Source organism: Nicotiana tomentosiformis, chromosome 5 (assembly GCF_000390325.3).
Source record: "Nicotiana tomentosiformis chromosome 5, ASM39032v3, whole genome shotgun sequence".
Classification (NCBI taxonomy): domain Eukaryota; kingdom Viridiplantae; phylum Streptophyta; class Magnoliopsida; order Solanales; family Solanaceae; genus Nicotiana; species Nicotiana tomentosiformis.
In genome coordinates this window covers 111841591-111865635 of record NC_090816.1, presented here as the reverse complement: position 1 = coordinate 111865635, position 24045 = coordinate 111841591, and the positions used below count along the sequence as shown (strand labels likewise).

Below are 24045 nucleotides of genomic sequence, written 5' to 3'. Positions count from 1 at the left end.
TTCAGCTTTTAAACTTTGTGTTGTCTTTGTCAACTCACTTTTCAACCATTATTTTAGCATTATTCTTTCACCATCACTGATATAATATATAAGTCAAACTCATATCTTAAAATTCTGACCTAATCAAATACCGAAATATAAATGAAATTGAGGGAGTGAAAATTTATTTTCTGATATAAAACTCTGTATTACTAATATCAGCATAACATATGCAACAATCTATGTATTATTTTATGCAGGACATAATGTGGATTAAGAATGTGTGTACTAATAATACCTGGATAAGCTCTACCATATGATTGTGGACTGTGGAGTATTATGAATGAGAAGACTTTAGCCGTTGTAATATAGGGTGGAAGGCATGGGATGTTGCCCCGTTAGCTTACGTGGGTTTATGGAAGGAGGGTAATAGGAGAGCGTTTGAAGAGATAGAAAATGATTTTGTAAATTTAAGGAATGTCCTTCTATGTTTAGTCACTTTTTGGTATATACCCATGAGGTCCTCGCTTGTATAGATGGTTGGGTGTCTTTTGCAGAGAATCATATTTTTGTGTAGATTATCTTACTTTTGTAAATACGACTTGTATAGATTTCCATTAATTAATAAATTATTTATCTTACCCAAAAATAAAAATACCTGGATAGAGCATGTGAAGACAAAAATACCTCAAAGGCAGGCCATCCTCGCAACAATCCTTGTAGTATTGTTTACCATCCTTGTATTATTATTCACCTAATAACAATCTCTCTATTGTAATCCCTGCATAATTAGTCCATGATCCTAACTACCCCTTGATGTCCTATTGCATAGGAACTGATTCTTCCCTTCTCTAATACGGTGTGGGGGGCAGGTGTTGGTTTGGCTGCAACATAAGGGATAAGTCACCTCACACTTTGTGCAATCCATGAATGGATATAGGAATTCAATTTTTAAGTGTTTTCGCTATTGAGTCAGAGATAGTTTACAAGTACTGATACTCAATAGTCTTAAATAGTGTCATTTATCAAATAAAATGTGTCACATAGTAGCAGAAGCAGATTTTTCTGTCGTACTAGATTGATTCAAGATGAAAGGAGCGATTTCCAGCTAAGAAGGATATTGCCAATCCTATGCTTGCTTCTCTTGACTGGGCAGGAATATAGTAAAGCCTACTGATTTGATTTCTCAATTAACTGATAAAGAAGAGATGTATGCATTCAGATGTGTGGAATTTTTGAAAAATTTAACCTAGTGAAATGTGTTATAATAAGTTTTTGACGCTTTTAATTGTGGGGAAAATAAGTGGAAAAGGGACATGACTACTCACAGGAATCAATCCTAAAATGCCTTGGCATTTGCAGAGAAGGGTGCATCTCCCTATTAGCCATTTCCTTGTTAATTTAAGCATAACAAATTCTTGTTTCTAGACTTCAAAGGTCTCCTATACAAACTAGGAAGAAGCATCAAACTCTATTTTCCAAAGTCCTAGTTGACGTAGAAAGTCGAATGAGACTTTTGTTAAAGATATTCATAATGGCATTACCATATGGAAGAACTGCCAACAGAAAAATATGACTTTATGAAAACTTAAAACACTTGTATCAAATGCTTCTAAAAAAAACACTTTTATCAAATATTTGTTTGATCATTGTTCAGTATGCTTCTCAAAGCCAGGCTAAGTCAACATCTTTGGGGTGGAGGGCAATTAGAAAAGCACTATCTCGACTGTGAAGATCACTTATTTGTTATAAGCTGAATTGTTTTTGTCTTATCAGTTCTGGTGTAAAGAGAACTACATAGATGACGCAGAATCACTTGTAGATTTTTTTGATTCCTTGTAAGATACAAGGTCCCTGTAATCTGTACATATTTTGATTGCCAGTACCAACTTGGTGGTGATGAATACAATGTTACCCGACCCAAAAAAAGATCACTTATTCCTTATTTTAACAAACTATGATTAAGCCCTAATGTTAAATGCAAATTTTCTTTATCACATGTGGAACTTGGAAGTTAAAATTGCTGCTGATACCACATAAATGCAATTGTAATACTAGAATGCTGGATCAACCGCTTAAACAGGAAAGAAGACTTGTAAAGCACTAATCAGTCAAATTCTTAGAGAAATATATTGAACCTGTGTATGAGATCATATTGTTCCAGAATTTCTACTTTCCGAATATCTCTTTTGCCCAATGTTCTTAATTTCCATGGCCTTCAACGTTGATATTAAGATATTTGAACTATAATCTATTTGGAGATAGTGTTGATCTCCATCTAGACAGTTGTCATGTGATCTATGCTATCTTGGACGTAATTGTTTGTTCCTTTGGTGTGTCCTTTTTTTGTTTGTGATTTATGTTATGTTATGCATTTACCTATCTTGCAATCTGTTGTTCTCTGTTAGAATAGCTATGTGAATATATATGTAATTAGTTCTAGTCCCGTATGAAATAAAAGTAGGTTATATATTATGTGTACTTATAAATAGGGTTCATTGTATTACAATTAATATCAATAATATATTTTTCTCCGGTGCATTCTCACTTTCTCCTCATCTAAAGATTTAACCATCTTGCTATTCTCCTTTATTTTTTTGCATACTTCTTTTCATTGTAATCGACTCATGACTGCAAATTTTTGATCACTCTGATCCTCTTACTCTCTCCTCTCTGTGTTTTTCTTTCATGTATGAAGGCTGAGTCCATGGTTGCAGAGTGGAAGGAGTTCCTTTGGGATGTTCCAGAAGAAAGGGTTGCTTTATGGGGTCACTGCCAGACTCTCTTTCTTAGATATTCCTTCCCACCATTACAGGTACTTTAGTTACATTATGAAATAGATGTGACGTCAGCCTACTCTGCTGCTCATTTTACTTTCAAACATGGAAATTTTGTTCGTTATTTCTCTTGCTGTTAGTTGAGGATGGGTTGGGGAGGAGGGGAAGTTTAATGCAGAATTGGATTGTCTGGATGCCTTTTCATCTGATGATTGCTTTTATGACTTGTTTTATTTACTTATCTCAGTTGCTACCCTTTTCTGTAGGCAGGATTATTTTTCCTCAAGCATGCAGAGGCAGCGGAAAAAGATCTCCCGGCTAGAGAGCTTCATGAACTATTGTTGCTTTCCCTGCAGTGGTTGAGTGGGACGATTACTCAATGCAACCCGTAAGTGTTTTACTGAGGTCTCCTATTTTACGTATTCACTTTTAATAATTCTTGATGACTCTTGGATAAATGTATCAGAGTTTGTCCCTTGAATCTTTTGAGAGAAATTGAAACTAGAGCATGGCTACTGGCGGTTGAATCAGAGACTCAAGTGAAAAGCGAAGGAGAGTTTACCCTTTCTAGTCGTGAACCTGCAAGTGGCAAGGGCTCAAGCATTATTGACCGAACTGCAAGCATTATTACTAAAATGGATAACCACATTAATTCAGTGAGAATCAAGTCTGGGGAGAGGAATGATACAAAGGAAAGTAACCAGTCACATCTCAAGACCACTCAGATGTCAGATTCTAGCTCTTCAGCTGCCATATTTGGCGGTGCAAAAGTGAAAAGGAGAGCCAAAGGCTTTGTACCCTCAAGAAAGTCTTTAGCTGATCCAATGGACAGAAGTAACGAGCCTGAAACTAGCTCCATTAGTTTTAATATAAAGGAGGATTCACAGATACCAGATGAAAACCTTAAAATAGAAGCAACTTTCTCGAAGTGGGAGGAAAGAGTTAGACCTGCGGAGCTAGAACGAGCTGTTCTTTCACTGCTGGAATTTGGACAAATTGCGGCTTCCCGACAGCTTCAACATAAATTATCTCCAGGCTGCATACCATCTGAATTCAAACTTGTGGATGCTGCCCTAAAGCTTGCTGCAATTGCCACCCCAAACAACAAAGTATCGATATTGGTGCTCGATGGTGAACTTCGTTCTGTTATGCAGTCATACCATCTTTTCCCTAATCAACACGTGTTTGATGCTCTCCAGGTAGTCAGTTGGTTTTATCTCCTATTTTTCTTTTGGTCTAGCCCTCTTTAGGTTGACACAAAAATGTTTGACTGTCCTTCATATCCATCTCTCCTGAATCATTTCTGCATTTACTGTTCTGACTATTATCCGGTACTTCGGCATTTAGTTTCCTGTGTTAGCTTTCGGACAATTGCTCTGAAGTTCCAGAGCTGGAAGTGCATTTATTTCCAATGAGAGAACTGGAGGGCTCAGTGGATGGAGGCGTAAGGAGGTGGGTGGAGGGAGAAAAGGGAAAAGAGGAGGATAGAGGAAGATCATGTGGTCGTCAACTTTATATCTTCTTACAATTAGTAACGTTAAATAAGACATTCTGTCAACTGGTGCTCTACCAACATGAAAGATGTCTAGACTTGGCTTGTGTTGCTATTTATGATCAAGATTCTTCCACTTTGACACTTCCATTAGCTTTCATCTTTTGATTTGTCTCTTATATCCTTGATTCTTTGCAAGAAAAGAATGAAAAGAATTAATATCTTGTTTAACTTCAGGTACTGGAGAGTTTAGCAATACTCCTAACTGAAGGTAGGGGACGCGGCCTTTGTTGGCGAATAATATCAGTTGTGAAGACTGCAAATGCGTTGGGTATTCCATTTTCAGAAGCATTTGAAAAGCATCCTATTGAACTCTTACAATTGCTATCTCTAAAAGCGCAAGACTCTTTTGAAGAAGCAAAGCTCTTAGTTCAATCACATTATATGCCTGCAGCTAGTATTGCTCAAATTCTTGCTGAGTCGTTTTTGAAGGTACTTTCTCTTTTGAACTTGATTCCTCTGGGAGTATGGGCACTGATTCCGCCAGAATATTATTATGACATCAAATTTGAGCTTTTGTAGAAATTTGCTTAGTTCTTTTACGACTTGATCTAGTAACAAAACACAAAGTACCAAAGTTGTGTCTATGTAAAAAGTATGCTGTTCAGTTTGTCTATGATGTTCTCTTTATTTATAAATTTTATATCATCACAGGGTTTGCTAGCAGCACATCGTGGAGGTTACATGGAATCTCAAAAAGAGGAGGGACCTGCTCCTTTATTGTGGAGATTTTCTGATTTCTTGAAGTGGGCTGAGCTTTGCCCCTCTGAACCAGAAATTGGCCATGCTTTACTGCGTTTAGTTGCCACTTGTCAAGGAATACCACATGCCTGTGAAGTAAGTGTATTGTCCTTTAGGTCTTCACCAATGAAAAACCTGTTCTGTAAATCATGGACTTACTGAGTTAGTGTGCATGTTCAATAAAAAAGTGGTAACGCTATGTGGGAGCTTTTGCTCTTTGGTTTTTAATTATTACGCCCTAATTGAAGTCACGTCCTCTCTTTGCAAAATTTGTTCAGGTTGAGCTTCTCATTTTGTCCCACCACTTCTACAAGTCCTCGGCATGCCTTGATGGAGTTGATGTTCTTGTAGATCTTGCATTCAAAAAGGTGGAGGCTTATGTATCTGAGGGTGATTTTCCATGTTTAGCTCGCCTGATAACTGGAGTGGGGAACTTCCATGCACTTAATTTCATTCTTGGTATCCTTATTGAAAATGGTCAGCTCGATCTTCTTCTTCAGAAGTTTTCAGCTGCTATCGATGCCAACGCTGGCACTGCCGAGGCAGTAAGAGGATTCAGAATGGCTGTTCTCACATTACTCAAGCAATTTAATCCCAATGATCTTGATGCGTTTGCCATCGTTAGTACTTTTTCATTTTCATGTCAAATAGATGCTTCATCCTCCCACTTTAACCCGTTCTGCTTTTTCTCCCGAAAACTGTTTTCATTTCCTCAAAGCAGAAATATATGCATCTTTTAGAGAGTAAATAACGTGCATCTCTCTATTTCCCTGTAGGTTTATAGCCATTTTGATATGAAGCATGAGACGGCTTCTCTTTTGGAGTCACGAGCAGAGCAATCAAGTAAGGAGTGGTCCCTCCGATCTGACAAGGATCAGACTGATGAGCTCTTGGCTTCCATGCGGTACTTCATTGAAGCTGCTGAAGTTTACTCATCAATTGATGCTGGCAACAAAACACGCCAAGCTTGTGCACAGGCATCACTTCTCTCTCTACAGATTCGGATGCCAGACTTACACTTTCTCAATCTGTCTGAAACTAATGCAAGGCGGGCACTGGTCGAACAATCCCGTTTCCAAGAAGCACTAATTGTTGCTGAAGCTTATGGCCTTAACCAGCCAGGTGAATGGGCCCTAGTACTTTGGAATCAAATGCTCAGACCAGAGCTCGTTGAACAGTTTGTGGCTGAATTTGTTGCTGTGCTCCCCCTTCAACCCTCGATGCTTCTCGAACTTGCTAGATTTTATAGGGCTGAAGTGGCTGCAAGAGGAGATCAATCCCAGTTTTCCGTGTGGTTGACAGGGGGAGGGCTCCCAGCTGAATGGGCAAAGTATCTCGGGAGATCATTTAGATGTTTGTTGAGAAGGACTAGGGACTTGAGGTTGCGATACCAACTGGCTACCATCGCAACTGGTTTTGTCGATGTGGTTGATGCATGCAATAGAGCATTTGATAAAATCCCTGAAAATGCTGGACCTCTTGTCCTGAGGAAAGGTCATGGTGGAGGTTACCTTCCACTGATGTAAGCCTCGAACATGTACTATATCAGTTTTGAATTTTTGTCCTCCAAGTTTAGCTTTAGTAGGAAGCAGCATAAATTCATGAAGACACAAAATAGGTGGTGTAGGTCTGATGAGTTGATGATCTGCAATTTTTGGCATCATTTTATTTGTTCATTTACCCATATTCTTTCCAACTGAACTGAGGCCGGGTGAACAGAGTGCAGTTTTGTTGTTTAAGGAATGTATATTAGAGTACATGTATATTGTTGTACAATATTCTTTTGTGGATATGCAATGTAAGTGGGTGGAATTTCTTTATTTTGTGCTCTCCTTCTAGTTTATTTGACCTAGCATAAGCAAGAGTTCAATTTACAGCAAGAATTTACGACTACTAAACCGTTAAGGGAGAAAAAGTATATTTGTATATTCACTTGCACATGCACATGCACATATATAAACATATGAGAAAAAATTATTCATGTGACTTCTTTTTGGGTTCTAAATGGAGGATTGAGAGGATCCACACTAGCCCACCCAAATCTTAGCAAATGCCCCCCCCCCCCCCCCCCCCAACAAAAAAAATAAAAAAATCAAGTAATCACTCCAAGTCAGAAGGCCTCCCGATTTGGGTAATTATATTCTGACAAACCCACAAAAGTTTGATAATGTGGGTCACCTCTCACCGTCAGCGACCCAGCCCAGGTCTATCCCAAACCCGCACTCCAACCATACCCACACCCTTTCCAACTGCGCCTCTTTCAATAGAGGCAATCAATTGCCTGGGAAAAAATCAACCACACCATCTCAGTTGTGAAGTGACATTGAGTGTCAGTCCTTCAAGATCGAGCAAAGATCTCAAACGTCCCAGCGCGAATTCTAACAACCTCCAAACAAATTATAACCAGGCAACTGAAGAGATGCCTCTATTTTCAAGCATAATTGGCGGTCTACCCAAGAAAACTCCTCTCAATGGCGAACCCAAACAACCCCAGCAACCAACAGAACATCACTCCCCTAACGATGTCAACCCTCCTACTACCACCGGACTTGATGCCGGAATCTTGGCTGGGAGATGGCACTGCAGGGCTAGTCACTACAAATGATGGTTGGACCAGTCTCAATATCCTCACCATCCAACACCAACGCTATCTTGCACGGCTAGCGACCCACCTTCTTCACCAAGGCCTGCCAAACTTCGGCCACCAGCTATGGTTGTCTACCCTCCTCCAATCCCAATACATGGGCACACAACAACCGTCACTAGAGGAGCTCAACAACCTGATAGGACAACTCTGTCAAACAATGCCCTTTTTTCACTCATGGACGTGAACACACCACTCCCATCACCTGCCTTTACCATGTGGCCGCGGGTAAATCAGTCGATTCCCCCAACAATGACTCAGTCCACGGCAATGGACCAACTAATCAAAGAGAAGAACCAGACCCTAGTGTACCTCAAGGAGTCCAACGCAGATCCTGAAAAAATTAGGAGTCCCCAAAACAAGAGTACTCCTCATGCAAGAAGCTTAGGAGATCGAGTTCAAAGAGCCGTCCGGAGAAATGCTTATTGCTCTCTGCCCCTGAAAACTCACAAGTTGCAAACTAAATCTCCAAGTTCTCTCATCTCTAAACTTAGGGAACTCGGTAGTGGCCCTAAGCCCTGTACTGGGAAGAGTGAAAGCGACCCCTGTGGGAAAGGGGAAGGGCCTCAAAAGGAAAGCCCCATCTCAAAATCCTTTACTGATGAACTTCATAATATGAAATGCGATGGAAGCCAACAGTGCTGAGTTCCGCAGGCACTGTGCCTCCATGGTCAAGCTGCACAACCATGCTGATTTTGTTCTCCTTGAGACAAGAATGGATGACCATACACACCTGACTGCAAAGCTCCAGTTCACAACCCAGTTTCAATCCCCTGCCATAGGGCAATCTAGGGGTATTGCTGTTATGTGGAAGGATGACCTAGTGAAGCTAGAGGAAGTCTGTACCACACCCCAGGGTGTGCATGTCATGGTTAAGGTGATCCCTGATGACTCTAAATGACTATTCTCTGCTATTTATGCTAGTAGTCACATTCATGATAGAATAAGATTATGGCAGTCCCTTGAGGGCATGGCCTCTGTTTATAAAGGTAGTTGGCTTGTATGAGGAGACTTCAATGAAGTCCTAAAAGCCAGAGATAAATTTGGGGGCAACATCATTAATAATAGTAGAAGTAATCGTTTTTGGAACTGTTTGAACCAATGTAGACTAGTTGACCTAGACTTCAAGGGCTCAAAATATACTTGGTCTAATAAAATATACACTAACAGGCAAGACTTTATCCTAGAAAGGCTGGATAGGTGTTTTGCTAGTGATGACTGGATTGAGTCATACCCTGAATCAACAGTAACCCATCTCTCAAGGACCCACTCTGACCACTGCCCATTACTCTTCACCATTACTAGTCAACAGTACAATGATCATAGAAGGCCCTTTAGATTCGATTCTATGTGGTGCAGTCACCCTGAATTCTCCTCCATTGTTCAAAAAGGCTTCCACTCCACAAATGATCTTTTGGGTGACACAAACACCTTTAAAGCTAATGTGACTACCTGGAATAGACATGTCTTTGGAAACATCTTCCATAAAAAGAAACACATTTTGGCTAGGCTTAATGGCATCTAAAAATCTAATGCCTATCCTTTTGGCACCTACCTCCATGACTTAGAATCTAACCTCTAAGCAGAGTTCTCAACTATCCTTAAGAATGAGGAGGATTTTTGGAAGTTCAAATCCAGAATTAGCTGATTGTGTGAAGGATCTGCCACCACTAGATTCTTTCACACCACTACCATTAACAGAAGAAGGAGAAATAGGATCCTAAGCTTAACAGATGAAGTAGGTAATCAAATCAAAGACCCCCACCTCATCAAAGAAACCACCAGAGGCTACTTTGCAAACCTTTTCACCACATCCCATGCCTCATCTACCTACAAAAACAACTGTTGCGAGGACACTCCTCTAGTCCTTACTGATAGCATGAGAGCATCCCTTGATCAACCTCTTAGGTACTTTGAAATCAAGAAGGCCATGGACTGTTTCAAACCTTTTAAGGCACGTGGGCCTGATGGGCTGCACCCTTTCTTCTACCAAAAATACTGGAACATCCTATCTACCCAAGTCACCAACTTTTGTCAGAAGGTATTCACCACTTCAACCATTCCCCCTGAAGTTAATAGGACTCTCTTATGCTTGATCCCTAAATGCCAAAATGCTACTATGCTTAAGAGCTTTAGACCAATTGGACTGTGCAACACAATGTACAAGCTTGTCACTAAGATCATAGTGAATAGGATAAAGCCCTTACTCCAGACCATAATTGGGCTCACACAAGCCAGTTTCCTATCTAACAGGAGCGCTGCTAATAATGCCATAATTGTTCAGGAATACATCACCCATTTCCAAAAGATGAAAGGCAAGAATGCTAACATGGTCCTAAAGATAGACTTAGAGAAAGCCTTTGACAAACTTGAATGGTCCTTTATTAGGGACTCCCTAATGTTCTTCAAGTTTCCACCTAAATTGATCAATATGATCATTTCCTGTATCTCTTCTAGCTCCATATCCATTCTAGTCAATGGGAGCCAAACTGAGCCTTTCAACCCTACTAGAGGAATCAGGCAGGGTGACCCCATCTCCCCCTACCTAATCATTATTTGCATGGAAAGCCCACATGAAAAACAAAGCCAGCCTGACTAGTCTAGCTTGGAGATTATACCAGAGCACAAACACAATGTGGGCTAGGGTCTTGATGGAGAAGCACTGTATTGGTAACCAGGTTAGAGCTAAACCTAAGACTAGGACTTGGCAATGCATTCAAGAAGGTTGGAGGGTTTGTATTAAGGCCTCTAGATGGGTTGTCCATACAGGGGATAGAGTCAACTTCTTTATCGACAACTGGATCCCCAATATGCAACCCCTTAACTCAATCCTCCATGGGCCTTGGCATAACTCTTACTTCACTCTAAAGATAAGCTCCATCATCCACAGTGGGGAATGGAACCTTGATGATGTCCACTACCCCATCCCCATGGACATTAATAGTGTTATACACTCCACCTCCATCCCTGTTTCTAGCAACTCTGAGGATAAAGTTATCTGGAACCTCAATGAAAATGGGCTTTTTAGCTCTAAACCAACCTACAACCTCATTAGTTCTGAGCTAAACCCTAGTATTAGCCAAAAGGACTCATTTGGCTGGATTTGGATGCTAAAAGTCCCTAATAAGATAAAAAAAATTCACTTGGATGATGCAACACAACAGACTTCCCACTACTAAGTACCTAAACAACATAGGCTTAAATGTAAGCCCAATATGCTATTTCTACTCCTCTGAAGTGGAAGACATAAACCACATCTTCTTTGAATGCATCAATGCAAAAACATTCTGGCTGGCCCTAACACAGGAGTGTACAAACCAGGTTTGTCATCCACACCTTGTGTTTTCAATGGTTCACTGGGAGGAAACATGGCACAAGGTCAAGAACATGTGCTTCAATGATGCTATTGATCGGAAATCCCTTCTACCTTTCTGCTTTTGGAGCCTATGGCTCACAAGAAATAATAATGTTTTCGACAAAAAGAAGAACCTCACCCCTGTTAAACAAACCATTGCTAGAGCTACTGAATACTATCACATAGTTGTCTACCACATGGACAAAGGGGAAAGCACTGCAATTCACATTAAATGGGAGCCTCCACCAAATGGCTCCTATGAGCTAAACACTGATGGGGCTGCTTGCCATAAAATAAGAGTAGGAGGGGTTGGGGGTGTCTTCAAGAACAACATGGGTGACTGGGTGCTAGGATACATAAGGGGCTTACCATATACCACCAGTATAGAGGCTGAACTCCATGCACTTTGGCAGGGCCTCAAAATAGCCCTTGACTACAACTTCACACCTCTACAAATCTGCACTAATTCTAAACAAGTTGTAAGGATGCTAAATGAGGGAAACCTCCACTATATCTCTATTATTTTTTAATGCAGGTCATTGATGGAGCAACTGTGGAATCCAACACTGGAACATAATTTCAGAGAGCTGAATCAGGTGGCGGACCTCCTTGCAACGGAAGGAGCAGCAAGGAAGTTGTTTGGTAGGACAGAAGTTTTGGCAGTTCCTCCGGTGTTTGTAAACAAGGCTCTGTGGGCAGAGATCCTAGGAACTGTTTTTGTACGTAACATCAGGGCAAATCCCATTGTAATGCAAAACAATGACAATGCAACTCACGAGAGTAGTGGCTCTCAAACAATGGTGTAACTATTTTTGTTATATTTATATAATTATTCAGTTTACCAAAAAAAAAAAAAGAGGATCCACACTATTGAGTTACAGCAGAAAGGCTTAAAGCTAACCTGAATCATACATCAGTAAGTGTTTTGTGGCATGGGGGGAAAGGACAAAGAAGAAAAGAGAAAATCAACGATAGGATAATGCCAAGTACAGATGTCAATTAGAAATTATTTTTAAAGCCAATAGTGAGCTAAAAAAAAAACACAAACAGAAATTTTGACCGAAATAACATAAAATAATAATTGGCTTGTTTCATTGATTTGCACGATTGTAACACATTAAGACCTGAAGATAATAATTAAAAATCTTCCAAGTAGCAAAATCTCACTTGGGCACATTCTAACACAAGAAAGCAAAAGCTGTTAAATGGCCTATCAAATTTGACAGCTTTTTATCCCCAGAGATGCTACTTCTTGTTGCTACTTTGTATAGTAATTCCAAGGACAGCTTAGCTCTTTACCTCTATGAATATTTTCTAGCAGAGTCAACATTCTGCAGATGGCGGCAATACTGAGTAGTAACTAAATTTTATATATTCATAACATGCAGCTAGTTGCAAGAAAGTATAGAAGCTAATCTTGCTTCAAGGCTGCATTATCAGGACGATTTTGTTCAAGGTATCGCTTTGTCCTCTCAAGAACACCAAAGAATATTGATCCACCAATGCCTATCCAAAGCACTCTTGGCCCGATGCCCTATAAGGAAATTAAATTCCAAACTAACAGAGGTCAACAATTATGTGTCAGATATCAACTAATGAGTTTTAGATCAAAACGTACACATTCATATTTATTGCACATCGCAAAAGAAAGAAACTCAAGAGACTTGGGAGAAATGTGGGAAAATCCTTGTGTCGGTCCTTAGCAGCTTCTATTTGATGGAATAGTAGGATGATGCATCTAAAGTATAATGTTAAGAGAAGATGGCCAAAAGTACATTACATGAGTTTTATGTATATGCAGGGAACAATGAGGAAAAATGCATGGTATCAGCTAATGACAATATTAAGGTCCCATCGAAATCAGGCCTGGTTATGTAGCATGGAGCTATCAAAAATTAGTGATCAAGAAAGTAAAGGACCACAAGTCAGTGACTCTTTTTAAGTTTTTATACCCCTCGTAGTCCCGAGAAAGAAAATGCGGAAAAGGTGTGGTAGGGATGCTAAGCTCTTTCATCATCCATTTGATTTTCCATAAAGGAGACAAATAAAGAAACCAAGAAAATAAGCAGTCTCCAGGATAAAATAACCCAGATATGGGTCCTAGTACTGCAGTCTAAAAGGAATTGTGGGATCTCTCTACCTTTAGAAGTGCTGGAGCTCCTTCTTCTGCAACAATAATCCTCACACAATCAACGATGCCTTTGTACTGGTTGGCAGAACCCTGCACAGGAACAAGACTAGAGATTTCACATTACCTAAATTGCATGGAAAGTAGTCTTGCAATTTATGGAAGTCTCATTTTATTATAGACATGCATGCATGGGATGAAGAAATTAGGAGACACGGATCGTCTGAGTACCACGTGAAAAAAGTACCTGAACCATTAATCTTGTCTTAATGACATCAAGAGGGGTGGTTATAGCTCCAGTTAGAGCACCTGCAAAAAGTAGAGGTAACCATTGATAGCTTTAGAGCAGGTTCATTGTCTACATGCAGAAGCAGGAAAATCATATATTTACTGCAGCAACATGAGAAGTTATAATAGTAGACAGGCTAAACATTAGGAATTTCAGTTATTCACATTTCCTACAAAACAGTAACTTAGTCACATAATCATGCCAAATTATCGCTCAGTGCTGCATATTCATTCACTGAAATGGCGATTTTACAGTCTTTTCTTCGTGGCTTAAAAAACACTTTGCTGCATAAGTTTTAAGAGGTTTCATCATGGCAATTATTTTTTATTTATTTTTGATAAGAAATGAGAAGATTTCATTGATGTGTTCCAGCAATAATTCTGGTAGGGCAATGTATAATTGCAAGATCTTTTGAGGAGTTTTGGGATTGGCCCAAAGGATTTTCAAATTGCTGGTTCATTCTATGACTTTTCAAGAGTAAGATTAAGAACCCTGCAATTCAGTTTTCTACTATTCACAATTCATAGGACCTGAATTTACATAACTTCAAGCAAATGGCAAATTTGTGTTTTGTTCTTGAAGTGAAGCCATGCTTTATCATTTTGAGCACCAATTTATTAACCCAAATTAGGAATAGTCAAAATCATAGGGGTCATTTTGTGGTCCAGTCAGTTATGGGTGATTGTTGACTCACACAAAAACCAATGCAATTGTGCTATGTAAAAATTTATGTCTACTTAAGCCTACATTTCTTGATACTGCAGGCTTACATGAAAGAGCCAGCGACACTCTCTACGCAGCAGCTGAATCCTCAACTTAAATATTATAAATGAAAGCCAGCATGCCATAGTCAGAGAACTACAAATGAATTGACATGTAATAGGTCTTTGAAGGTGGATTACCAGCAAAAGCACCAATAACAGCATTCTCTGGATCATTCAAGTCCCTTTTTGCCTGGTACGAAGCACATAAAGCAGCTTTGATATTAGTAGTAATTTCAGAGACTCTAGCCATATCTTTTTCAATCAAACAGTAAAGTATTTGATCATTTCCATCTTTGATGGCAAGTCGAAAAGCAAAATCAGCAATGTAACGTTCCTCGTGTTTCTTAGTTCAAGAATATTCCGTGAACTTTCGTTGTTAATGAAGTGAGAAGTCAAGCAAGGAAGGAGAAAGACAAAAAGAAACGAGCTCAGAGAATTTCTAATTAACTTTTGAATACACCAGTTTAAGCAAAATCTTTTCTTATTCTCTTTAGCTTATACATCAAAATTTAGACTACATGCAAATGAAGCTCTATCACACATATGTAGCCAACAGCGAAATGGGTAAGTTTTCTATGAAATTAATGAGAAGTTGCACTCAACATCTTGGAAAGCAGGATACTTACTGCCAGCTTATAACCTATCCGCAGCTGCTCATAGATACAAAATTGGATGGCGTCAAATGGCAAATCTCGAAGTAGAAATGACCCATATCCCTACAAAAGTCCCCATATTACAATAAAATAAACCAAGTTTATATCTATCACGTAAATGTTGGACCTAACTATCCTTTGCAAAAAAACTGAACCAATTCCACGCAAAAACTGTTTTGAAATACAAAGGACAAATGGTGCTGGAACTGTGTGCAAGATATGTGACATTTAAAAAACTAGCATACCGCATAAAGACCTTTAAAACCTTCCTTAGAAACAATTAGGCGAACAGCATCAGGAGCCGAAGCAAATTGCCTAGTCTGCATTCGCTGTTTAATGACCTGTAGTCTCAAGAAACCAAATGCAATCAATAGATTTACAAAGAGGGTTATCCTAAACGGGCGAAATAAAAAAAAAAAAAAAAAAAAAAGATAAGAAAAGGAGAATCCAGATATTCAGGAAAGTGAGAATCTCAAAAAAACTTCATTCACCTCAGTTGGAACACGAACGAAAGAAGCAGCAATGCCTCCTAAAGCACCAGCAGTCTGCATGAAGTTTGGAAGCTCTTATTTAGAAACAGAATTCCCACTGTGTAAGAGTAATATGCACGCTTCAGATGTCAACCACAGAGATATAAAAGCAACTTTTTTCTTGAAAACTATTCAAAATACCATAAGAATGTATAGGCATAACTTGAAGAATAGTGGCCTGAGAAAAATAATTTCGTGAGGATTCCAGATAGAGTAAAACGTAAGAGCATTTTACAGGAAAAAATTATATTTTATGAGGTGATAAAGAAACATGTTATCAGTAACCAGGAATTAGTGTGTGCTTGATAGACTGCAAGATTTGCATGATGTTGTTTTTTTCTTATTTCAATTGCATCTACGTTTCTTCTAGCCAACTACCTGAGTTTCCTAATGTATCACCTCGTCTAAGTACACCAATATTTTGTTCCATTTAAGTCATCAAATTCTTCTCCATGTGGCACCTCTTTCCTTTCTTCGTAGGGAACAAATGACCAAGGAATAGCATATGCCATCAAACACTCTCTAGAAAAGTTTTAAGAACGATTTCTAGTCACAAAAGTTCTATTAATGAATTTGGTCTATGTCATGTCACAAACTAGAAAACAGGACCTAGTGCAATCATGACAGTGGGAGGAGAAATATTCTCACAAGATGGGCCACAGCACTAAGATTTTCAGGAAGCATCTTCAATAACTTTTGCTTTGCCGGTTCATATACACCAACAAAAATGGCAGAAGCCCTGCGTAAAAGAACAGGATCAATAGAGATCACTACTAAATATCCTCAGGTAAGAAACCATACGAGAAAATAGGACTGTTCACCTCAGGAAATAAAAGCTAGTTAGGTTTGGAAAAGGGAATTTCATTTTCATCGGGTTCACAACAGTTCAGGTGTAAATACTTCTATGCTATTACACGGTATTTCTTTAGTAATACTTACGGTAGGACTCCAGCAAGATTTCCAGCAAGCCCAGAATACAACCCTTTCAAGGCTATTTGTCCTCCACCACGAGCTGCCTGCACAGGGAAACAAGTTAATAACAATTTTAATCAAAGCCAAGACACCCTATATCGTAAACATTTCTCTTGTTTCCTTGAACTGGACATCTAAAATACCTGCTGTTCTAGAGGACATGCAAATGCTAGAATTGAAGAAAGAATTCAAGATCAACCGGAGTAATGTAAATTTAAATGAAGAAAGCCTGACACTTTGCATTCCGACTATTTTAATAGCAGAAAATCTGAATATGAATAAGACAAAAAACATGAAAAGCAGTGCTCAGCTGTATACAAATGCTATATCAGGGAGACCATGCAACAGAACATGACTATGAATCCTTCAACAGTTTATTCTGTCTAAATTATCTATCTACTCTCTCTTTCTCTCTTTTATCCAGCCTGTCAACATAAGGAGCAAATAGTCTTGACAATCTTAGCAGACACCAGTCTAGCATAGTAGCATTGCATACATAATTGACATTGACTTGTGATTATAAACAGGGATATTTAATAGTTGACTTTCCTGCAGTCGTGTTTTAATTGTATCAATGGGATATAAAGCTGTTTCAACGACAACGCCTGCTGTCCCTCCTGCTATGACACCCTCTGCACGAATATGACAAGATTAGAAGCACCAAACCTCAAAAAAAAGGGAGAAAAGAAAAACCTTTTTGTCCTATAATAGTGTTGCCTACTACAAATTTCTTCTTGTTAGAAGTTAGGGACTCTATTTTTTCACTTTTCGTACCCACCCCCCAGGCAGTCTGAAATAGCAATAATGCATCATAAGTTTATGAGCACCAAGTTGCTCCAGGGAATAAATTATTCTGCATTTTGATAGGTTTATCACTTGATTTTTTTTGATTGGTGGGTTTAGCACTTGAATTTATACATATATTTACACTTTCTCATCGATATCAAATTGACAAGCCACTATTGCTATAGCAGTTCACATTCAAATTGAAAAAAAATAAAAGACAGAAAGAGTGGTAATATATGACAAGCATGCTCCAATATCGGCATGGTATTACTATAATTTCAGCAGACATACCAAATAGTATACGTAAGAAATCAAATGGTTTCTCTTCTCCACTGTTGACTGATGCGAAAAACTTTTTTGGTACCATCTGAAGGTTATCCATTTTTCTTCCAGATGCATCTGCAAAATCAGACCACCTCATCAAGAAAAAACAGGGAAACATAAGATAAAGAATCAATATAAATCTACATTCTAATATGACGTAATGCATGGGTAATCTTTTCTCTCTGTTTGAATAACAATCTTCATATCACTAAGATAAACCATACTTGATTGAGAAACCTTTAGCTTCTTCTTAAGTATATTATGTCCAAGAGACAAGAACATTCTAATAACTGAATAGATGACATGCCAAAAAATCCTGCTACCTCTCCATTTCATGCTTGTTTTGTGCAGATTGGTATCCAAGACATCAGCTAAAGAATAGTTAGCTAATCTCATTCGACAATTAAAGTTGAATGTACTCGAAATTGATGAAAAGAAATATTTCACAATTATCATAGTAGCACATATTAGTGATCAGATATGTAAGTTGAAATACTTGCACTTAATATAACATCAACATTGTCAAATCAAAATATCAACAGTTTTCCATCTTCAAGTCATATTAGTACGAAAAACCACTAAACTCCAGTAAATATTTAAACCAGCAATTGAGAGTGTCTAGTAACCTTAGACTAAATATCCAGATCTCCAATGTTCAAGAACTAGAATCCCCTAAAAATATTTACCTCATTCATCATTCTTTGCCACAATTGGGAGTAGCGGAAACCCTACACCCCCGTATCTTCGGGTGGATATGCAGATTCACTTATATCAATTTATTAATTATTTATTTTATGACGGTGGTGTCTGGACCAGCTTGTGCGCACCTCGACTATTTCACTGATACTTGGTACCTCCCACGAGCGCAGGTCCCGGGTAACTCTGCTTACACCAAGGCTTAGGTAGATGATAAGTGCAGGGATTTGATACCTCATGGTTCTCCTCCCACTTCGTTGACCGCTAGGCCAAGTGACTTATATCAATTACTATTTTGATTTCCAAATATGATTATACCTGCACCCACATTAATGCCAATGCATCCTTTTTCTCCAGAAGCATAAATCTGCTTCGATCAACACTCAAAATCTCAAACCAAAAATATATCATCACAATAACCCTAGCATTAATTGGAATTCATCATAACCCCCCCCCCCCCCCCCCCCAAACACACACACCCCAAATTACCATCTATATCTTAAAATGTCAGTCTGCAAAGGATTCAACACCATTTTTCCATTAGCAGACACAATTAGACTCTGCCATTCTTACTACATTGAATCAGCACTATGTTAAGTTACATACATAATAACAGCCCAAGAAAAATGGGCAAAATCAGAAACAGTAAAAGATGCAAATTTTACAACTTTCAGTAAAAACTGGAGAGTTGTGAATTACCTGAGGCTGCAAAAGAATTCTTTGTATCCAAAGCTAATGCAAAAGGTCCCATTTTGAAGCTTTAATTCTCACCTCTTCACCCATATACATAAACGCAACAGAAACTTGAGAACTTTTATCATACCATTTTCAAAATTTAGGAAAAAGAAAAAAGGAAAAAAAAAAGTAATCGAGAAATTCAAAACTAATTAATGGGGTTGGGTTAAAATTACCAGTTATTGGGAAGTTGGAACTGAAAGATAGCAGAGAGTTAGCTTCTGGTTCTTGAAAAGCCGTTGCTATCTATATTATAGCATTACATGTCAGAGCTCAGCGATGTACAGACGTTTCTGCATGTGGGTACAATACCTGCGAAGCAATATCGTTAATTCTCTTTAAGAAAAAACGCTGTTTGGTTTCACAAGCAAACTTTCTACTATGTGTTAGTAACATTTAAGACTAACGTTACGTATTGCAAGAAATAAATAGGAGTGTAACCATGTGTTAATTTCTTTTTTCATTTAAGAAAAAAAAGAATAAAGGAGGGTTAACTTTTTTGCCAAAACTTTTTTCAAGTTTTTAGTTGTGCTTGTTTGATAGTTTTTTCCGACTTACAAAGGTTGTGGTAGGATTCTTTCGTCCTTAATCGGGTTAATGAAATAAATTAATTTAATGGGTATTATGCCGCGCGAATCCAAATTAGTTAAGTCCCAAATTTTCTAACAATATCAGATACCTGATGAAAAAATAATAATTTTTCTAACAAATTTTCTAAATTTTGGGGAGGAAAAAATCAAGCTTTTGAAAAACGTGAAAATAACGTTTAGATAAAATATTTGACTTTGCAAATAAGTTGAAGGTCTTTTTTCACATTAGATAATAAAATACATGAAAAAGGTTTTTTTTTTACCTTCATTTTTCTTTTTATCCTTAAAAATAAATGCAAAGCAAACAAAAAAAAAAGCAACATTTTTTTAATTTTTTTTGCTATTAAAAAAAAGCAGCAATATAGAGAAATTAATTTCTAACGAACAAAACCATAAACTCCTCTATTCCATAATTTCAACGGTTGTAGTAAAACTGAAGAAAAAGAAAAGAAATAAAAAGTAATGCTTGCCCGCTTTCCTCTCTCCTTGACATTAGCTCATGCATTCATATTTCTCTTACCTTCAAAGCTTGAAATAAAACTACATTTTGTTCATTCCCATTTCTCCCTTCAAATCATCCCCTTCCCATTTCACCATTTTCTAAAGAACTTACACTTTAATTAATTTCTTATAACTATTTGGTGCATAATTATATCAGAATTATAAGCACCGAATATAATCCACGTATAGCGGCTAGTCAGCACTAGCAATGGCTCATATTAAGATGTTGATATGGGCATGTTGCTTGGCGCTATCGACTAGTTTTGCCTATGGTCTTGGTGTTAATTGGGGTACACAAGCTGCACAAACTTTGCATCCTACAACAATTGTTCAAATGCTCAAGGATAATAAAATTGATAAGATCAAATTATTTGATTCTGATCATTGGACTGTTAAGTACTTTGCTGGTACTGGTATTGAGGTTATGCTTGGAATTCCAAATAATCAGTTGCGTAAATTTGCAGATGATTATGACTTTGCCAAGGATTGGGTAAAAAATAATGTCAGCACACATTTGTATGATGGAGGTGTTAATATTAAGTAAGAACCCCTTTTTCTATCTTTTTATTCTTCTTTCATCTCATTATTCTTTTTATTAAAAAAAAAAAAAAAAGTCTGGTGTACAAGGCATTCCGTGTACATGCAGGGTCGGGGGAAGGGTTGCATCTCAAGGGGGTGTATGTAGATAACCTACTCTAATACAAGCATTAGTGGTTGCTTCAATGGCTCGAAGTCGTGACCTATAGGTCATAGGGAAACAATTTTACCATTGCTCCAAGACGCCCCTTCCTCATTATTCTTTAAATGATACGAAAAAATATGATAATATCCATCTGCTCCTTTTTATTTGTTGTTTAAGATTTTATAGTAGCATTAATTATAACGGTTTGTTTGACTAGATTACTCTTTGTCTCTTCTCGAATAGCCTTTGCTAAAAGATTGGTAACTTTACAAAATTGTATAGATCATTTACTCGAGCAAGGGTCTTTATTTTCTAAAGCAACAATTATATTTTGGACCAAATTTGTTTAGCTAAAACAACAAATATAAAGGATTCCAATAACGAGAATGAACCATTTTATTGCAGATTGTAACTTCTAAATGTTGTCAAAAGAATTTTTACACTATCAGATCACCTAACTGATAACTATAGGTAACTAACTATCATAATAGTTAGATTAGCAACATAAAAAATGATCCATGTAACCTAACAACATACTAAAATACGCTGATAAAATAAAAAAATAAAAAAAGATCTTTGATTATTAGTGTTTGTAAGCTAAATCCTTTATTGCACTGTTACGTTATATAGAGAGCAATTGCTTTGAATACTGAATATTCTTTTGTGGATTGACTATAAGTACTTATTAATGTTTCAAAGGTACGTTGCTGTTGGAAATGAACCATTCTTGAAATCATACAACGGTTCATTTATGAAATCAACATTTCCAGCATTACAAAATGTTCAAAAAGCTCTCAATTCTGCTGGACTTGGAGACAAAATCAAAGCAACAATCCCACAAAATGCCGACGTTTATGAATCCGGTAATTCAGGTCCATCACAGGGCGATTTTCGATCAGATATCAGAGACTTAATGCAGAAAATTTGTCGATTTTTCAAAGACAACAACGCTCCGTTCCTCGTAAATATTTACCCTTTTCTTAGTCTCCACGAGAACAATAATTTTCCTATTGAATTTGCATTCTTTGATGAAAAAGCCAAGCCTGTACGTGACAACGGAATATCGTACACTAATATGTTTGATGCTAATTTAGATACTTTAGTTGTGTCATTGAAAAAAGCTGGTTCTCCTGGTGTAAAGGTAATTGTTGGAGAAATTGGCTGGCCAACAGATGGAGATTTATATGGAAATGTTACATTGGCTAAAAAATTTTATAGTGGATTTTTCAAGAAAATGGCTACAAAGAAAGGAACTCCACTTTACCCTGGATATATTGAGTATTATCTTTTTAGTTTAACAGATGAGAACCAAAAGAGTATTGCACCTGGAAGTTTTGAACGACATTGGGGTGTTTTTAAATATGATGGACAAGCTAAGTTTCCAATGGATTTCACAGGACAAGGACATGAGTCAATGCCTGTTGGTGCAAAGAACATCAAATATTTGGAGAATAAATGGTGTGTTTTGAACAAATATGCTGAAGATATAGGTAAACTATGAATTTCTATTACTTTCTTATTTTCTTAAATTTTATTTTATATTATTTTCGATTAAGATGAGCTTAGATGAAGCGATATGAACAGTGATTATAGTAGTTAATATAGCTGGGCAAAAATGGGCGAGATTGGTCGAGTAATGATATTGGAGCGTGATGAACTTAAACGAAGCAATATGAGTAGTGATGATTACTTATCATAGTTAGAGGAGACAAATGGGGAATCTTAGTAGCTCGGTTGGTTGGCTACCTAAACTTTTACCTTGTTGGTTAGGGTTCGATTCCCCATCTTGTAATCTCCTACCCCATTATAAAAAAATACAAAAATTAGAGGTGGCAAATGAGCAGGTTGAGTCAAACTTGGACTAGTCAAAATAGGTTAAATCAATAAACAAGTTATGACTCAACTCGCCAAAATTTGCTTGGTCAAGAGGGACCAAATAACGGGTTATAACCTAAGCTGCCCAACATGACTCAAATCTTCCTTCCTTTTTTATTTTGCTTTTTGGGCTAAGAAAAAGTTATTAGCTAAGATTTTTCTTAATTTTCAATATTCTCCAAATTTGTTTTGGTATGTTTAGTGTTTGAATTGCATTTTGACATGTTGGGTTATACTATTTGACACTTTTGACCCAATAGCTTGATGAGTCATTTCGGGTTCAACCAGTTGGGTCCAGTCAACAAACAGATAATAATTCGGCTTGTTAAACTTGACCGGTTTAGGAAGGGTACCAAAAATGGATTAACTTTGTCACTTCTAAGTATAACCGAGTCTAACAAATTGAGACGTTGTTGTTATTGTTGAACAGGTAGACTACCTTCGAGCGTACAATACGCTTGCTCCAGGTCCGATTGCACGGCATTATCTTATGGAGGATCATGCAACAAGTTGGATGCAGATGGAAATGTTTCTTATGCATTCAACATGTATTATCAAATGAACAGTCAAGATGTGGAATCATGTGTATTTGATGGATTGGCACAGATTGTAGAAAAAAATGCTTCAACTGGTTCATGCCTATTCCCAATTGGTTTAGAGAATGCTGGAGTTAGAATTGGTTTGGATGCAATGCTTCACATTCTTGCTGGTTTCTTCATCTTTTTGGCAATTCTAGTCTAGGCTAGAAATTTAATTGACAAGTTAATTTGCTTTTGAATGTCATGTATATATCAGCCACATATGTTTGGTTGACTAAATAACAGAAGTACTAATTAATATTTACTCTGTTGAAACTTAGATGTCTCATTTTGTATGGATACAAATTGTTATAAGATAATGAAGTTTTGTTGTACAGAATGGAAAAAGAAGTTTTGCAGTATTTTAGATGAGGAGTTTAACTTTTACTATGTCAACATTGTTAAAAGTTTGCATATTACTAAATCACCTAAAATATAATTGTTGGTCCATAAAAAGAGGGACTAATAACCTGAAAATAAGGCAAATTATGTAATACAATATGATAAAACGCATTGATAGTGTAAAAGTTCAGCAGAACTCGGTTAACTTTCCTACTCTGATAGCATCTCTGAACGACAGGTACCAACAACTACCGTAATGAAAGAATAAATCTATTAAGTAGGAAAGAGTTCTTGAAGGAAGCCTAGAAGCAAAGATCCAACACTTCTGGAAATTACACTTTTACTTCTTTTTTTTACAAATAAAAATACAATCCCCCCTCACATATGAATCGAATAGCTTCGAAGGAGACTTCATATTTGAAACGCAGGAACGGAGGAAAATCGATTTGACTCAAATCCTAGACGAATAAAAAAGAGTTGTTTCAGGCACGAACCACGTAGAAAACTCACGAACCTAATATAGTTGATTCTATGGTTAAAGACCTAGGTCTT

The 24045-nt window shown here is 37.6% G+C and overlaps 4 protein-coding genes across 6 annotated transcripts in view; 3 read left to right on the top strand and 1 right to left on the bottom strand.

Annotated features, from left to right (window-relative positions):
• Positions 1 to 6869, top strand: part of LOC104091664 (uncharacterized) — a 45485-nt gene extending 38616 nt beyond the window's left edge. For both annotated transcript variants that reach the window (XM_070175220.1, XM_009597045.4), the window contains 7 exons: positions 2678 to 2794; positions 3023 to 3144; positions 3223 to 3955; positions 4486 to 4740; positions 4963 to 5145; positions 5328 to 5669; positions 5826 to 6869. In XM_070175220.1, the coding sequence (XP_070031321.1) occupies positions 2678 to 2794; positions 3023 to 3144; positions 3223 to 3955; positions 4486 to 4740; positions 4963 to 5145; positions 5328 to 5669; positions 5826 to 6575 (2502 nt within the window). In that variant the 3' untranslated portion in view covers positions 6576 to 6869. The remainder of the gene's footprint in view (positions 1 to 2677; positions 2795 to 3022; positions 3145 to 3222; positions 3956 to 4485; positions 4741 to 4962; positions 5146 to 5327; positions 5670 to 5825) is intronic.
• LOC104091667 (glucan endo-1,3-beta-glucosidase 8-like) overlaps positions 1 to 23502 on the top strand; it is a 152093-nt gene extending 128591 nt beyond the window's left edge. Inside the window, exons 2-4 of the mRNA XM_070175221.1 lie at positions 20122 to 20556; positions 21398 to 22188; positions 23004 to 23502. Coding sequence (XP_070031322.1) covers positions 20225 to 20556; positions 21398 to 22188; positions 23004 to 23314 — 1434 coding nt within the window. The 5' untranslated portion in view covers positions 20122 to 20224 and the 3' untranslated portion in view covers positions 23315 to 23502. The remainder of the gene's footprint in view (positions 1 to 20121; positions 20557 to 21397; positions 22189 to 23003) is intronic.
• Positions 11042 to 11854, top strand: LOC117275626 (uncharacterized). The gene is made up of 2 exons (XM_033654931.1): positions 11042 to 11457; positions 11584 to 11854. The coding sequence occupies exons 1-2, from the start codon at positions 11042 to 11044 to the stop codon at positions 11852 to 11854; spliced, it is 687 nt and encodes a 228-aa protein (XP_033510822.1).
• LOC104091666 (S-adenosylmethionine carrier 1, chloroplastic/mitochondrial) lies at positions 12119 to 19239 on the bottom strand. Of its 2 annotated transcripts, none has more exons than XM_070175218.1 (13): positions 19102 to 19239; positions 18890 to 18963; positions 17462 to 17569; positions 16930 to 17016; positions 16352 to 16424; positions 16061 to 16151; positions 15374 to 15427; positions 15128 to 15223; positions 14856 to 14945; positions 14368 to 14419; positions 13424 to 13485; positions 13189 to 13269; positions 12119 to 12582 (listed from the first exon to the last, which is right to left on the bottom strand). In XM_070175218.1, exons 2-13 carry the CDS (start codon positions 18939 to 18941, stop codon positions 12460 to 12462), a joined length of 969 nt encoding a protein of 322 aa, XP_070031319.1. In that variant the 5' UTR covers positions 18942 to 18963; positions 19102 to 19239; the 3' UTR covers positions 12119 to 12459. The 2 variants fall into 2 exon arrangements, with proteins under 2 accessions (XP_070031319.1, XP_070031320.1); XM_070175219.1 differs by having other exon boundaries at positions 17474 to 17569.
• Positions 23503 to 24045: the final 543 nt, after the last annotated feature.

Excerpts from the sequence above, each read along its gene's own strand:
- LOC117275626 (XM_033654931.1), top strand. The coding sequence starts at position 11,042 with ATGGTTCACTGGGAGGAAACATGGCACAAGGTCAAGAACATGTGCTTC. Across the intron at positions 11,458-11,583 it reads GCTGAACTCCATGCACTTTG|GTCATTGATGGAGCAACTGT; the intron begins GCAGGGCCTCAA and ends TTTTTAATGCAG.
- LOC104091666 (XM_070175218.1), bottom strand. The coding sequence starts at position 18,941 with ATGGGACCTTTTGCATTAGCTTTGGATACAAAGAATTCTTTTGCAGCC. Across the intron at positions 14,420-14,855 it reads GGATAGGTTATAAGCTGGCA|GCAAAAAGGGACTTGAATGA; the intron begins GTAAGTATCCTG and ends GCTTCGTACCAG. Across the intron at positions 13,270-13,423 it reads AGACAAGATTAATGGTTCAG|GGTTCTGCCAACCAGTACAA; the intron begins GTACTTTTTTCA and ends GTTCCTGTGCAG.